Source organism: Crassostrea angulata, unplaced genomic scaffold (genome assembly GCF_025612915.1).
Source record: "Crassostrea angulata isolate pt1a10 unplaced genomic scaffold, ASM2561291v2 HiC_scaffold_87, whole genome shotgun sequence".
NCBI lineage: Eukaryota > Metazoa > Mollusca > Bivalvia > Ostreida > Ostreidae > Magallana > Magallana angulata.
Genome location: NW_026441642.1, coordinates 25,785 through 43,882, shown reverse-complemented (window position 1 = coordinate 43,882; position 18,098 = coordinate 25,785). Strand labels below are relative to the sequence as shown.

The 18,098-nt window shown below is 32.6% G+C and overlaps 1 protein-coding gene across 2 annotated transcripts; it reads right to left on the bottom strand.

The window, feature by feature from the left end:
- Positions 1 to 74: 74 nt before the first annotated feature.
- On the bottom strand, positions 75 to 17,948 carry LOC128169029 (amyloid-beta precursor-like protein). Of its 2 annotated transcripts, none has more exons than XM_052835196.1 (11): positions 17,792 to 17,948; positions 12,767 to 12,934; positions 9,643 to 9,760; positions 8,898 to 9,110; positions 5,941 to 6,137; positions 5,535 to 5,630; positions 5,059 to 5,217; positions 4,358 to 4,586; positions 2,524 to 2,619; positions 2,224 to 2,414; positions 75 to 1,865 (listed from the first exon to the last, which is right to left on the bottom strand). In XM_052835196.1, the coding sequence occupies exons 1-11, from the start codon at positions 17,843 to 17,845 to the stop codon at positions 1,602 to 1,604; spliced, it is 1,785 nt and encodes a 594-aa protein (XP_052691156.1). In that variant the 5' UTR covers positions 17,846 to 17,948; the 3' UTR covers positions 75 to 1,601. The 2 variants fall into 2 exon arrangements, with proteins under 2 accessions (XP_052691156.1, XP_052691154.1); XM_052835194.1 differs by having other exon boundaries at positions 17,771 to 17,931.
- Positions 17,949 to 18,098: the final 150 nt, after the last annotated feature.

Genomic DNA, 18,098 nt, shown 5'->3' with positions numbered 1-18,098 from the left:
TTTTTTTAATCTTTCAACTCTGACTTCAAGTAAATAATGCATTAAAGAACATAATATTAAATAGTCTACCAAAATATGAGTGTACACTTTTATTTATAAAATGAACAAGTCACAGTATTAAATATTACATGAAATCACATCACAAGCTACTGGCCAGAAAGTTACAAAATAGACAACTTTCTTGCAATAGGTACAGAAATGGAAACTCTTTAAAGACAAGAATAGGCAAGATAGAAGAAAATTTCCAGTTTTGAAAAAAAAGTAAGCTTGTACACTCACATAAAATTTTGAAATATGATAATCATAATCTCTTCCACATAGTATGGAGATAATTTCTAGGGAAGTTTAAGAAAACAACTGAAAATGTTTCCAGAGAAAGTAATTCTCTACAAAATACCTCCGAGAGTTCACAAATAAGCAAAGTGACCATAGCAGCAGTAAATACTAAAAGAAAGAGACTATAACATCAGTTAAACTCGAATATTTGGTTCATATACAAAGTATACCAAAGCAAGCTTAATACGTAATGAATAGCAATATACATATACTGGTAGTTGTAATATACTGAGAAATCAGCTTCGTGTGTCTTTGGTTTTCAATACTAGATTTGATACATTTTTCATGATTTAATTTTCTTTGATAAAAGCCTTTACTTAAAATGAAATCACCCTAAACTCCCATTACAAGAATGAATGTTTTCATATTCAATTTGATATTTCATAAATAAAACAATCACAACCATAAAATCATCTTAAAAAGTTAAGAAAGTTGCAAATCAATAAAGTGATAAAAACTGTTGGTATAACAAAAAAAAAAAGCTCTTCACAACAACTATACATTAAAATGTTAATTGTTTCATGAAATTTATATTTATGAAGACATGTTAAAATGTACAAAAACAATAAAATCCACCAATTTTACAGTCAAGTCTCGACACACTTCCAAGTAATGTATCGATATTATCCCATCCCTCTTCAAAACTCAGTCTCCAAAATCACGCTATTTCTCCCCAACCCCTTTATGCAGAGATTCTTTATCGATTGTTTATTGCTAAGAGGGGCACTGTGTGAGACTCTGAATCCCATCTCCTTCTTTCCTCAAACAGGCCTGGAATGGTTTCTGTTTCAGGACGACATTAAACGATTACACTGTATATAATTATAACAGATAGATACATGAGAAGTGTAAGTAGTAGTCTAGGGATACAGTGGCTATATTACAGGATCATCCAGGGGCTACCGAAAGAACTCCATTTACAATGACCATCTATATGCAATTGTTATTGAAGGATGATTAGGGACACAAATAATGCTAAACTGGTGTTCATATATATACAAACTATATAATAAATACTCCCAACAATCACTACCTAGATTACTTTTTGTAGACAGTTATGTTCTAGCCAATGTGTTACGAGTACATTACCCAAATTTCATGCAATCAATATTTTACAAAAAAAAAATCACAGCGGTTTTCAGTATTTGTTCACAACAATTAAGGCTTCACCCTGCAGGATAGAGTTAGACTCAGTGGAATGAATATGTTTTACATTTTGTAAGTTTCTTTTTGTTTTGGAACAGTCTGAGTTTTCATAAAAACAATTATTTCTTAGCATTAGTATTCAATTCAAAGTATTTGTAGGTAGGATTTTCATAGCCATTCATCTGCATATTAGCGACATGTCGTTCCTCTGGAGAAGCGGCAGGGTCCATCTCAGCAAAGCCGTGTGTGACAGGGTGTCTGTGAGAGCGCTTCCTCAACATCACAATAGCAACAATGATAATGACAAACACAGCTACACTTCCAATAGCGATTCCGAAAACACTGCCAGTGGAGGTAGCAACGTGTGCTGAGGAGTAGCTTCCCTGCAAGCAATGAAAACAAGTTGATTTTAAACTTCAATAAAATATCTGCTGTATCAATGGTCCACTATGCAGCATTTCTATAGATTTAACACTTTAGAAATAGTGGTACAAATTTCCTAACCAAATCTTAAGCGCTAATAATCAAAGCCCACTTTTCAGGATTGAAATTACAAAATAAACAAACCCATAATTATACAATTTCTATACTCTTCAATATGACAGTTTTCAAATCTGAACACAATTATTCTAAAGTTTAGGAACCTGAGCTACTCACAAAAACATGGTATGAAATTTCAGCAAGCCTTAATTTCAACACTTTATCAACCCTTAAAATATTGACAGCTGAAAGAGGACCTACCTGATTGAAGCTGGCTTGGTCATTTTCACGATGAGAGATGAAGACTTTGTTTTCCTCCTGGTGATTGAGTTCAATCCTTGGCATTAGTCCATCATCTTCCACAATGGGAGTCTTTTTCACCTCCTGAAGATGATCTGCAAGATCTCCATCATCATTCTCATCATCTATCATCACTTTCTCTGTCCATGTGGCTGAAAGATACATAAATCATACAAAATGCTGCTAGTCTAAGACTTCCATATTATTATTGAATTTTGTACAAGTTATCCCTCTTTGTTCAGAGTTTTCCCCCACTGTTACCTTTGTTGGATTCTTTTTTGGTCTGTACAGTTATAGGTCTCATAACAATGTTCTTTGCACTCTCTGCCAAACCACTGTATTGTTTCATGAATTTATCTGGAGGAAAAAAAATGAATTCCATAAACCTTTTTTCTTGACACATTTGAAATAGTAGATATTCATGTATTAAAATGCTTTTAAAATATATACAACATAAGGACAAAATGTACTTCAGAAATATTTACAGGTTAAAGAATAATAGGTTACTATATCAAACAAATATAATGGGGTTATTTAAATTACTGTACAAGTTTAGTCAGAATAAAACTGTAAAACCAATCGAAACAAAGTTTAAATGTCACCATATTAATAAGGCATTCTAGAATCTACTTAGAATCTCAATTGAGAATAATGGATGGAACAAATAAACAACAAAAAATCCGAAAGATAAGTTAAACTAGACACGATCTCGTTGCGAGCAACGAGGAGGTCTTCCGTCTGATTTTAGAATTTGAGATATATGTTTGATCTTGATTTTGCTGTGAACATCTAAACATGTTTAAGAATAGAAAAACAGGGTGTACATTCTAAGGACCAGATACTATTTTGTTTCAGGTGTAAGAACTTTGTTCAACAAGTGTTTAGAAATGCGTCACCATTCTTGAGATGTCAGAGAAAAAACGTTTTAGGGGCCGGTCCATTATCTCCTTATTGGGGCCACTGTACCAAACTTTGAAGGTTGCAAGATTAGGGTTGTAAAATAAATATATTTGCTTCTATAATACATTACAAAATATACCTTGGTAAAGAGCTATAGAAAAAGACTTTAGAGCCCTTTTAAGTCCCTAATATTAGGGGCCAGTCCCTTTTTCATGGTATCAAATGAAAGGTCATTTAATTTTAAAGACATTTTGTTCAACGATTGTTTAGAAATTCGTTACCGTTTTTGAGATATCTGAGAAAAAAAAAGTTTTAGGGGCCGCTAACTTATCTCCTTTTTAAGGCCACTGAACCAAAGTTTGAAGGTTGCATGTTGTTAGGTTCATCATTTTGAGCATCTTTTCTTCTATACTGCATTTCAAAATATTTTTACTTTTTGAGATATAGGTGATCAAAGTTTTGGACTTTTGACCCCTTAAAACCCCTAGTTACGTAACAAATGAAAAAATCGTTATCCTGTCGGGCTTCATAACTATAAGATAAAGATATTTGCTTCTTTAATTTATTACAAAACATCCCTCGGTAAAGAGCTAAAGATAAAAGATTTTAGAGCCCTCTAGGTCCCTTATGTAAGGGGCCAGCCCCTTTTTCTTGGTATCAAATGAAAGGTCTTGTAAATTTGAACGTTTTTTACATTACATGTTTTAACAAAATATTTTCCAGAAAAGAGATAAAAAAAGAAAAGCACGAAAATTCACAACGTTTTTTTAATCTCAATTTTCGGGTCCAGGCGAGCGTCGGCGCTTTTCGAGATAAAAATGATTTGAGACATTCATGCATAACTTCAGTCTTTTGTCTACCAACCCTGAAAATTTCAACTTTATATCTGCAATAGTTAAAGAGGAGTTCCACCGACAAAATACCCCTATAAAAATCATAAAATCGACGATATCTCAAAAACGGAAGTGACGTCATCAATGAAAAAAATTTGCAACAAGGTTCAGATCAATACCTATCAGATCTGAAAGTTTCATAAAAATTAAATGAGCCGTTGCTGAGAAATGGCGTGCACAAAATTTTTAAGAAAAAAAATAATAATAATAGGGAAGAAGAAACAGATAATAAACAAAGCAATAACAATAAGGTCTTCCGATGGAAACGGAAGACCTTAATTAAAAAGAGGAATAACTAATACCTATCTGGGTTTTTAGCTTAGATTCCACTTTGGGGAAGTGATGGAGCATGTCCAGGCTCTGCTTGATGCGCTCATCTATGACCTTCATGTGCTCGATGACCTGTGACTGGATAAGCTTGGCCTCCTCGGGGTTGGTTTTCTTAACGTGAGTGAAATGATTCAAAGAATGAAGACGATCCTTCTCTTCCACGCGAATGTAGTGTTCCAAGTGTTTAAGTACAGCAACAGACTGCAAAACAACACAGAGCAACATTGTTTAAAATCAGTTACTGGTTATTAAAGTACTCATCGGAAGGATCTTAGTATTTCTTTGTTCATGGGGAAAAAATTGAAACTATGCAATGAGAAAAAATTAAAACCATGCAATATCCCTCTCTTTCCTTAAAATCTCATATAGCATCATCTTAGGATGAGCTTACTAAATCTATATGTAATTTGATTAGATTGAAAAGGCAGAGAAGTATTAATGATCACTATATATTGATTTATTGATTAATTCTATAACCCTTTTTAAGGAAACTATATGTTTTAGCTTTAAATTTTCCTATATCTTTATACAGTGCTTATTCTCAAGTATATAAACATACAAACCATTCAGCCCTCTTAATATTTCCAAATGACAGAATGCAATTTTTGAAAATTCAAATGAAAATCCTGCATCAAGAGGTTTGACAGAGAGAAGATTCCTTGTGACAACTTACTCTGACGGGGCTCTTCTGTAGTTCAGCCATATAAGCTTCCAGCTCCTTCCTTTTCATGCCGTTCAGTTCACCCTGTCTGTGCTGGAGATGGAGGGCCACTAACTGCTTCTTCTCAGCACTGTCTGACTGCTGGTAGCCATTGTACAACTTCTGGAATCTCTAAAAACATAAAGCAGAAGGGATAGATTCAATGGGGGATTTTTTAAAATCTATCATCCATGACACTGTCAGTTGCATGTAATTATTAATTTTTTAAATAATTTACTGTCATTTTTTTAATATATATTTATTAATTTGTCACAAAACGAACACCTACATCTTGAATTGAAAATTTTAACATTCAGTTAATAAAAAATATGGATTTTCAAAATCAATAATGATATTGGATAACTTTCTTCATTTTGTCTAAGCTTTCTGCACTTCGAGTGTCCTCCCCTGTGCTCTTTGACGAAGCAAAACAGTAAGTAAGCACAAACCTCCAGAATATTTTTGTTCAGTTTGTCAGCAGCTTTGGGATTTGTCTTCTTCAGATTGTTGACATGTTTCCTAGCTGTCTGCCATTCCTTCATCATCTGCAATTCAAATCAATAACTAATTACAGAACCAATCCTCCAAAGCTCCTCTAAGTAAAAGCATTTACCTACTGGCATCGTATCTTGTCTGACAAATTAACTTGCCGTGCTAACCCTTTATTTCCTGCGATCTATAAAATTATATTGTATAAAATCTCTATAATTAACAATTATTTTCTGAATAATGAAACTTGCTTTGATGTCAATTAATATAAAAAATTTATAGTGCACGCTTCTTAATTTTTTAAATAGATTCCATACATGGGATGTTAATTATCGATCAGTGAATTTTACATAACCAAACAAGAACCTTGGTAATTCTCTCATGGTGTTGCATGTTCATGGCCTTCAGTGCAGCCAAGAACTTGTTGTGTTCATTGCCAAAATGTTTGAGGTACTTCTCATCTCCTTTGAGATAAGCCATGTATGCATTGTATGTGTCGTCCAGTTTCATGTGCTCTGTTTCCTCCTTCACTGGTTTCAAAGTGACCGAGCTGTCAATGACTTCTAAAATGTACAAGACAGATACAACACTTAAAACATCTAGAAAATTAAAATGTGGTTTTCCAACCAAGTTTCATTAAATGATCTTTCATGTAGGGTAAATTTGCTTTCAGTAGTAATTGCGGTTTGATGTCTTTCTCTATTAAAGCACTAATTATAAACTATCTTATTAATTGTAACACTATCTTCTTTTCCTCTTGGATAAGATTTTAAACAGACACCTGCATGTGATGAAGCATTTACTTTTATCAGGGGCTTATGTAAATCAATGATAAAGACACTAAGAAATGGCTTAGTTAACAAAGCAACCTAGATACTAGACCGCATTAACCAATTTTCTGGGCAAAAAGTTAGATAAACAGACTTCAAAGATAGAAACCAAAATTCACAAGATCTCTTCATTCCCAAATGCATGAATGATGCACACCCTCTCCTGTCACAAAGGGTTATACGGTGTACTACGTAATTATCTTTAAAAAATCTCACCCCTTAAATTCATTTGTATCATTGTTCCTAATAATGATATCTTTTTTTTACTGACTTGTTTAATCATCTCTTATTTGTCTCCCTTGCACTCTGGCACATCAGAAATAAATATTCTGTGCACCATGATCAGCATTCTAAGATGTAGAGCAAATGAAAATTAAATCTGAATGTCAACGTTATATATGGTATCAGAATACCATGAATATAGCTGGCTTCATTATATAGTAGTCCTTTACATATTGATCTAAATGCGGCAAGGTTCTTTTTGACATGAGAACATGATAGAAACCTAATGGAAGTTAAACCATAAAAAGACCTGTCTGCTCCACATTGCCAAATCATAGTAAATCACCCATTTCAGGAGTTTGCTGCATTTTGTTTCCAATTTACATAACTTAACATTTCCAGCATGGTATATTGATCAAACGTAATTGATGGAAACAAAATGTCTGTTAGGGCTAGTAGCTCTGTGTTGGAATTGCAGCATAATCCATTTTTTTCCTGCAGGATGCTGGATCAATACAGGGAAACCTTTCAGTTTATTCACTATTTATCAACTGAAGAACAATGCTAAATGAAATCAATTGGTTTTTTTTTTAAGTAACAAAGAAAAATGAAAAGAATTGCCAGGTTTTTTTTTTCATTGATTGATGGAGGTAGACCAATCTGGAATGAACTGATTATTCACTACATCAATGTCATGGCTTTGGACTAAGGTTTCGCTGAAGCACAAGATGAGTAATTCTGGTCTGATGATTCATTCTATACTAGACTGCCATGCCATGATTCAGCACCAAGTGAATTCCAGCCTACCAAAGACCTTGCCAGTACTTGGACAATATGTACATAATTTCACATGTTGTACAAGGGCCAAATGCTGTATTTTAATGAGTACCATAAATGTATTGTAAATTTTTTATTTGTTCTTATAAAACTCAAACTCACTGTTTCTAAAATTTCCGCAAAATATACAATGCATACCCAATTATCTTCTTCTCAGGAAATACAAATTAATTATTTTTTCATTGCCATATCCATGTAGGATTTTTGGCACCAGTTAGCTAAGGAATCGCTTTGTGGATGAATTATTCTTGCTTAATTTTCCGGCTGTTATAAAAATCAATATTTTTATAACTCATCATAGAGAGGGCATCAAACAGACCTGGAAGACTGCCAACACGGTAGCTGGTGAAAGCTCCCAATATTGAAGTCTTCTACGCAATTGCCTATAGACACAGCTTTGAAATCATCATCATTAGTGACTTTTATCACTGAGCAACTGAGAAAAGTCAACAAATTACAGCACAATTCATTCTGTATGATGATTAAAACCAGAAATTCATATACCTTAATCACTGTACTGATTGCAAGACACAAGTAACATATTCTTCAAACTAAATTTTCAACAAAAAATTTCTCCTTTTTGATATCACATGCAAGATAAATCTACTTAGTAATTTCCACATTTCATAATGAATTAATAGAGGATCAATACTCATTAAAGGCTAAAACGACAGCATAAACTTCAATCATCATGTCAGAGTCTGGCCATAGTTCAGGGACAATAGGAATAATTCTCTCTATTTGTACTGTGCATAGACAAGCATCACTTTATGTATTGATTTCTACCAATGGGGATTTAGAAGTTATAGTATTGATTGTCGGTGAATTCTACACAAATAGGAACTTACATCCATAGAAACTGCATCATTTAGATTTTGTGTATGAATTCACAAATGACTACCTGGTTATAATCAAATTATTTCACACTCATTAGATTTTCCCCAATTATGAAAACAGAGAAATAAATCAGCCTTATCAAATCTGCTTATCATTTTTTTCACAGTAATATGAAGAAAGTAATAAGTTAATTCTTAGGCTAAAATATATTGGGATATTGTTAAACAATGCCCATCATTATATGTATTTCTTTTACAAACTGTATGTAGAAAAGAAATTCTTTATCTCCAACTTAATTGTTCTTAAAAATAAAATAAATGACTTCTTTTCATTGTGGTTTTTGCTTCCTGTACAATTTTCTTTCAGTTGGAAAATATGCAATAAACATCTAAGTGCATCTACATTAAAATTTTCCAAATATAAAAATTAGTTATGGTATGCCTTCCGACAAAAAAAAAAATTGGTATCATCTGATAAATTCATCTATTAATCTTATGTTTCTGAATAACAATTTGTTTACAAAAGAGATAGTGCATACCATCACCTGTACAAATTATGGCAAACATTGTCTGACAGGTGAGATGATGGACGACTTACTTTTCTCTTTGGGACAGCAGACATACTCCACCCCAGCGAATCTATCGATGTCACAGTCCAGCAGCATGGAGAAGCTGTCGATCCTCATGTCCTTGGCCTGGCAGTCGGCAGTGGCCCAGTCCCCCCACTTCTTGTACGTGTCACACTGATTGTGTTCGTGGTAGAAGTGGCAGTGTTGAGGAACAAGAAGAGCATCGCTCTCAAAAGGACCAACTGTTAAAAGTTTATGTAAAACAAAAATTCAACATCACTCTCAAAGGGACCAACTCTTCAATGAACAAACCCAAATCCAATCTTTTCATTGAAGTTTGAACATAAAAATAACAAAATTATTCCATGGCTTTGTCAAACATAGTACAGGTTTCATAAATACTCGTTGACTACTACATGTAATTTTTAAGGTATGGTTTTGAGTGGATCCACAGGATATAAAAATGTTTTATCATTTTACAACATATTTTTGGGGAGAGAGTTTAGATTTATAAGCAGATTGTCTGTTGTCAAAGTTTATACTAAAACATTGTTAAAAATAAATTAATGTTCACAAAACCAGTGTCAAAGAGTTCATAACCCTCAAAGCTGTAGCAATTTTTACTCTTTATTAACTTAAAATTCATTTCTACCAATTTTAATGAAACCACAGATTAAAATGATCAGTAATGATAATCCCCCCGCCCCCCCCCCCCCTAGAAACCAGTACTATTTCTTAAATTATTGTACATAGTTATATAATTAGGATACCCACCGACACATCTGAATGGCTGCACAGTGTGTCCATGTTTGTGACCGTGGGAATCAGGCCAGTCTTGGATCGTTAGCTTGTGGTCTTCCACTATGTTTGTTATGGTCATGTTAGGGTACAACTGAAATAATGAAACATGAAAACACTAATAAAACACTAATCTTAAGTAGTTTATCTAAAACAAGTACATGTATTAGCTAGTACGATTTACAGTTACTATTCTATTATGCCATATATCATGTATATGTTAATAATACTGAAAAAACAAGGGTAATGAACATCAGATTAAAATAGAACTTTGGAGAATGTAATCTATGATCCAAATCTCCACCATCTGTGAATTAAGGTAACATGCATAGAAATTTGCTAAATCAGGTCATAATGTATAAATTCCTTAAAATGCGAGTAGAATGTTATTACATGTATCAATTATTCATTTAACTCTTCATTTTACACTAGTCTAAATGTTTATATGACACAGTTCTTATCAATTATTGATATATATTTCGTATTGGTACTATATGTATCATGTGCGTAAGAACAAATATATATACACTATATATGCTCATTCATGAGTATCTCATCCAGGGAAATAAGTAAATAGATCTGTATATATCTGAATTCAACTTTAAATATTGTTAAATGAATGTTAATGTTTAAACATGTAGTACCTTTTCTTAAGTGTACTACAAGAAGACAATTTATCCCCCCCCCCCCCCACACAATCATTTTAGCATATATCTGGATCAATATCTCAGTATATGCTGGCAGCTGTATGTAGTGACAGTTACATTTTCTATAATTTGGGACTGTGTTAAAATCAACATTGAAATATAAATTAATTACAAAACAAGATTGTAGCATTCATACATAAAATCAAATTTTAAAAATTAATGTTTGGAATGTTCAATTATTCATGGTAGGACAAATTGTCCATAAACATTTTCTTTTATTATAGTTTAAAATTGATCAGAAATTTTAGAATTTTTTTAATTTGAGAAGAACAAGAACAATTCCTGTGATAGTAATTTTGTTAATAAATAATCAGTTATCTTGGTCGCCATGCATTTGTTGGCCACACACAACGAATGCATGCATCAATGTTTGCAGCCACTAGACAGATCAAGTAATACAATGTACTTGAAATGAATCAAGTCAACTAATAGAAAAATATTAGCATTTACGAGCGGTTAATGAAATCAAAACCCTTGAACTTCAAATCAGAAAGGATGTTTGGTGAAGAACACAAAGAATCAATTGGTACTTCCCGAGCACTCCAACACACACAAACAATCAAGTTGATTCATTTAGGTTGTTTAAATAGCAAAGTTTGTTACATGATATCTGGCTACCTCTGTCATATTATATTTTATTCATGACTACTTGACTGTAAAGCTCACAGTCAGTTCTTTTCTAAGATTAAAGAAATTCCTTAGATCAATAATCATGAATATGAATAAGGTCTGGGAACTAGCATAAACTGGTCCCTGGAGTTTGCGATCAGACATATGTGATGGACGTTGTGGTTCTTAGACTAATGCCTACTGTTTGTTACCTCAAGCAAACCCTTACACAGTATTGTTCATTGCAGTAGCACATCAATACTTTAGACTGCTTATGTCATCTGATTATAATTGGACTATCTAATGCCCCCGTTAACCCCTAATCTACAGGCACACTGGGTACATGCATGTTCGTCTCATTTGTGAAATGTTTACGGTGCAACTAACTCAGACCTGATTATCGACAATCGATTTTACTCATGCTTAGATATGTTTTCATGATCATATTGGGATTTACCAATATGCACAAACTGATGCAAGAACACCCACAATACAGACAATAAACATTGCCAAATGTTTAATTTCACAGACAATCAATTAAAACACAATAGATATCATTATTATCTCTACATCTTACCACAATCTGATCACAAAATATGATAATTTTTCGGTACTTGAGAGCTCTAATCAAAATCTTTACAGGTGTTGCACATACATAATAATTTTAAATGAGCATGCTAATGGAGAAGTCAGTGAAGCCAGTTAACTTAAGATCAAGATAACGTCAAACTGCATGATCCTTTTGACTTGAAATAGTGGGTATAATATTGGTATAACCTATTACTGAACAACTTTTTTTCCATATGAAATTAACTTTTTTTAAAACAAGTTAAATTTCAAATGTAATGACATTCAATTTACAAGTACAAGTGATTCATTGCATAACTATCATTTTTTTATATTACTATTATAAAACATTAACTGCTAGCTAACGTGTAGTACATGTACCAGTTTTAACTGAAGATATAAAGGAGTTACTTTCTTGCTAAAAACTATTGTATGGAGAGGGCGACAATTTACGTCATTCATTCAGGCTTTCACGATTAAAGACTGTGTGTTTAAAATTAATATATATCTGACTGTATTTACCACGGAAAAATCACTTGAATCTGTTCTTGTCGTAGAGAAAGGTGAAATAATCAAAACAACCTGTTAAATATTTAAATTCATCTGACATTCCTTTACTTCCTTTGGTGAAATACCATGCATCTGATTAAGTGTGCACCAGGTAATAGCCTAGGTATTTAACTTATGGTAACATAAATAATTCTTTTGATTACAGAGACTTTCCCTTTTGTGTCTGATGTGTGCTTTGCTCCATCTGTCTGGACACCTACACATACAATCTGTTCTTGCCAGAGCTAGTACATCTATAATTAGGTTCAAGTTTGATTTTTCTCTAAGAAAGAAAACAGTGGACATTCCACTCTCACTCTATCAAATTTACTAACAACATCATTTAATAGACTGCAAAACTCATTCAATCTCAATGGATGCTTATTAACATCACCTTTTAATAGACTGCAAAACTCACTTAATCTGGGATGCTTATACATCACCATGTGCAACTTGTTCATTCTTGGATGCTTAGTAAAGCACCATTTCATAGAGGGCAAAACTCACACAATCTTGGATGCTTATTGACATTACCATCTAATAGACAGCACAACTTGCTCATTATTGTATTCTTAGTAAAGCACCATCTAATTGACTGCAAAACTCACTCAATCTAGGATGCTTATTAAATCACCGTTTAATAGACTGTAAATGATGGTGATAAATACCTTCTGACAATACTGCAGAATCTGTTTCTCATCATGGAGGCAGTCCTGTTTGGAGTCTGCTACCCAGCCCTCTGGGGTTGTATGCATCGTGGGTTTATTACACATGAAGGCAACCATTGGAACAAACTTGTAATCATGGCGCTGGAAGTCTGTGTTTGCTGCCAGAGACTGCAAGAGAATTAAAAAATGCATGAAGTTAATACTATTTCTTGAAGAAAAAAATTTAAGGGAATTAAGTTTCATGAAAATTTACAGTCGGTCGTACTTCAATTCAATGTTTGGAAATGGACTAAAAATGAATATTACAAGTATTATAATATTGTCAGCAAAGAAAAATGTACTGCAAAGAAATATGAAAGATCATAATGACAGTGCAGTATTCAAATTTTTATACTGAATTAAAGGTGCAAAAAAATAAACTTATAAAAGTGAGTTTCATGGAGTTTGCTCGTCTCTAACACAGGCTAACAATTTTTTTTTCTAGCTGCATGAAATACAAAAAACACCTATTCTAGAGGGACTTACACCCAGGGTATGAACTTTTTCTTGTAAAAGTATATAATTTGTATACAAGTATACATCCATGATGCCACTGCATTACCGAACTATTCAACTTAGCAACTAACTGTTATCAACCGGAAAGTACATACAATCAAACTCCGTTATCCCGAACTAGATGGGACTGTTTAAAAACTTCGAGATATCAGAGTATACAAGAGATCAAGGGTAAAATACTTAAAATATAAGTGGTTGGGACTTACAATTAACTTTGACATATCCATTGCATTCGAGATATCAGTGTTTGAGATATCGAAGTTCAACTGTATCTTAATTTACAAAACACAGTCTGCACATCTGATGTTTATAAAAATTTTGGAATTCAAATGTTGTAATTAATACAAAAGTGCAACAGGCAAGTGTACCCCCTCCTTCTTCTTCAATCAGTTTCTTTTTACATGTATACATAAATGTAACTTTCTTCAAGTTCATCAGAAACTGATTTTTATCAACATTCTATATCTAACTTCACAGCAGTGAACATACTATTTCATAAACCTAGCTTTCTCCAGCCTAATAAATTGATGCATTGGTCACATGCCAGACACATAGATTGTTACAGAATCAGACAATTTAGCCTCTCTTTTCCCAGATTGGACTCTGATACAAACTTAGATTTTTTACTTTGGTTGACCCGAAACAATCACCATGAGTTTAAAAATATAAACATTTACTGTTGACAACTACATTACTACATTTGGCTTTACCTGGCAAAACAAAATTTTCACGCAGTTAAACTGAGGCCATGTATATTCCAATTCTGCATAAAAGACTAGCTTTTTTTTTTTTTTAGGCCTATTTAACCTTAGATAGTTTGACTGCATAGCTATGTAGACAAATATTATATAGATCTGATTCTTCTTTGAATTGTTGCAAATAAATATCATATGCCTATTATGAATATATGTTTTAGTTACCAATGCCAATGAATTAATAACATTTAAGGTTTTAAAATGCTATAAATTGCTAGTACATGAACTATTAAGGTGGCTGACTACATTTTGAAATCAATTTTCAAATCAGCAGAGAACTGCTTAATTATGAAAGATAGTATGATGAATAATTATTATATAAGTCATATACATAATATAGGCGAAAAAATATGCAATTTTGGATATAAAAAAAAAACGTTTATTAAAAGTTTAATTTAGTAAATATGAACAAAAGCTCAATGCGGATTCGAACTTGGGATCTGCTATTCACAAGCCTAATCCTTTAACCACTGAATTATATGATGATATTCAAATTAATCAATTGATACAAACAATTTATGAGAATTAACATTTATATGCCCATCTTAAAAAGTATAAAGCTTTGATTCAGTGAAGTACCTTAAGATTTTGGCTTGCTTACAGCCTTACATTCAAATTAAAGCTGCTTGGTCCGATTTTTTTGTTTTTACAGTATAATTTTTTTTTTTTTATACAAACCATTTATCTTAGAAAGTTATGGACTTTCTCCTATTTACACCAGCAGAATCAGTCTCCTTTCAAAGTTAGAAATATTCAAAGTAAATAAAAATAATTTCTTTTTGGGCAAACGAAAAAACAAACCAAAATGCATCACGGGAATGTTTAGAAAAGGAAACCGTTTGGTTTCGTCCCCCGAATAATTGGGGTTATTCAACCCGCATGCTATGCATCGATTGTAAAGAAAGCAAACTTCAGAAATATTAGCGAACAAAACGTACAAATGTTTATTTGTAATTTGTCTGATCATTTCGACCTTTATTTAAAGCGATGTCAAGGTCGTAATACAACCATACCCGTCTCGTCATCAGGGGTAAACTTTAACATGAGGCGAAATAACGCTGTACCCTTTTGTGTCGTTTGTTTTGTTAGCAAATTTTGTACGTATTTTTCTTAATTGAAATTTGTCTTAATTGACTGGGAAATCTACTGAAATGTCTATCATTATACATATATACTAAGCATAAGTGTGCATAAAATTTGATATAAAATTGGACCAAGCAGCTTTAAATAACTGATCTATATGACAGTTAAAACATAGCCTGTCCTGTACTACACCTATACATGTATGTGTACTGCAGCTGGTTTCACTCCATTATGTGAGGAAACATGAGGCCCCTCTATTCACTAAAATAATTAGGGCATAAATCTTCATAATGGACTGAATTTTCCCCTTTACTTACCTGAGTCCACACCAATGAATCTTATACAATATGTTGCTTGTGTGGTATTTAAATACACAGTGAATGAGTGATGATTGAACAAAAAAAATTCAAATAATTCTTATAATGCATCTGATGACACAAATGACTGAAATTACTGAATCAATAAATTTATTAATAGTTTAATACATGTATGTACCATGTCATCAAGACACACCAAAGAATTTTAAGACTTCCAAAATTCTTTCTGACTTTCTTTTGGATCTCATTGACATGTACCCTCTTGCTGTCGGATAAATTCTCAAAAATCTCATAAATTATCCAATAATAAATTTCTTACAAGATTTTTTTTATGGAAGTAATTGATATTAATCAATTAATCATTTTAATGACTTTGTATCCAATAAGAACTATATAAGGTTCTTGGAAAGCAATACAAAATTTGCTAATAAGTATATACATGTAATTGCAACACATGTAATTCATTACCATCAGTGTATTTCCATGTCACTGCAAATCAAATTTCCCATAAATTTCCACTTTTTATTCAGTCTTTTAACCTTAGCAATAGAGAAGGTGTATCAAAACAGACTTCTTAGTCTTATTTCATTATGATTATTTATTTTGTATAATAAAAAAAAATTCAGATTTTGTACAACCTAATGGATATCTATTAATTACCGTAACAATAGCCTTTGATTAAAAAAACTGCATGTATATATATTATATTGTTCTTTTCTCTAACAGAAACCAACTCTCCCTTTAAATATAATATATTATAAAAGTCAATAACAGAATTAATTGTTCTGTGCATGTTACTCTAGCTATAGTCCCACAACTTTGCTACATGATATACAAGTGACTGGTTCTAACAGAATAATGAATTCTTTATCAGAAACAAGGGAAAAAATCAATTGATCGGTCTTCTACAGAAAGCATACGAACTATGACCATGCTTTATCAAATATGTTGTCTGATTTGTCATAGAAATTATAATAATGATGTTTGAAAATTTTGTTTAAGTTGTACCACTCATAAGTCATATTAGTGCTAAAAATTTGAGTTGTGCAGGAGTTTCCAGCAAACCAGTTTTCTATGGGGTTGACCACTGAAGTAACTTTTTTTCTCTTAGTAATATTTGTTTATATTTACATGTACAGAACTTATATGGCAGTATGGCACTTAAAACATATCACTCAAGTATTATCTATAATTATCATTAACGAAATAATTAACGAAATTCATTGTGTCAACTGAGAAATAAAAATCCTGCAGACAGGTTTTTAATGAAAAATATTAATACCGGTATATGTTTATCTATTAAATACCTTGAAAAAAATTTTTTTAATGTCAAATTAATTTGGACAAACCAGAACAGGGTACAGCTGCTTTTTTTTTTAAAAATGCAATGCGTGGATATGAGGAAAATCCCCCCATCCCCTACTTTCCAAAAAAATATACATGCAAATTGTCCATGTCACCCCCTCTGGGGTAAAAACCCTCAAAAGATACCCCATGTCTCTTGTTTGTCATATTAAATGTTAGTTAAGGGAAAAAGCTTAAAACCACAATATTCTCACATTCAAACTCAAAGAAGCCTTTGTTGTTTTGGGGATTTGTAACTTTAAGTCATTGACATTATACAAAAGTCCCTATTCATCTGTAAAATATTGCATTTTGATTGTCCAAGGATGGGGCTATTCATGTATTCATGTATTAAAAGAAACCATCACATAATCAATGCATACATTAATTGGTAACAAATTTCCCCAAATTTCACATGCATGTATTTGTAATGTTGACCCAACATGGCCAACAAAGGGACCTTTTAATGAAGTTGATGTTGGTGTGGAATGTAATATGCTTACCTGGCAAACATAGCGATAAATATAACATCCATCAATTTAGACCTTTATGAAGCGTTTCATACTAAATTATTTCAAATTACACTTGGGAATAATGTAAGTTGGGACAACCACCATAATCCTTAAACTGCATATTTTGAAGAGAGAACAATTAACGTTACTGTACATCAGTTCACTGTATGCTATACTGCATTCCTAATGCCCCTTCTACGGGTAACCCCTCAAACCGATTAGCAATTAAACACTTCAAGTACATTCAACATTTCTGAACACGTTTGATGTCATAACTGAGCTATACACTGTTTCATTTACAATGGGGGTGACATCATTAAGATGACATTCCCTTTAGCTATGCTTTAAAATATTCAACATGGACGACAATTTCGACCATTCACTGTGTGATCTTAGAAAAATGCGACAATGGTCTGTGAATTACAGTAAAATAATCACCTCAATATATCCAACACTGACCTGGACTAATACACAAATGCAGGCTAGCACCGATGGAAGCGTAAGCTGCCCCATCTTGGTTACAAAATCTAGTTGTCCGCTTATTATTCCGTTCTCACTGTTTGTTCTTTCACCGAAGTCACAGATTAATGAGACCGACACAGTGATGTCATGGGGTATATATATCGGTGTTTCTGATTGGCTAATTTCTCTGATAAAATATGAAATATTTATCATAATTAAACACCATGCATCTTTAGTGTTACTATCATTTGCAATAAAATTAGAGCTATTATATTGGAAATTAGAAAATGATTCAATATGAGTT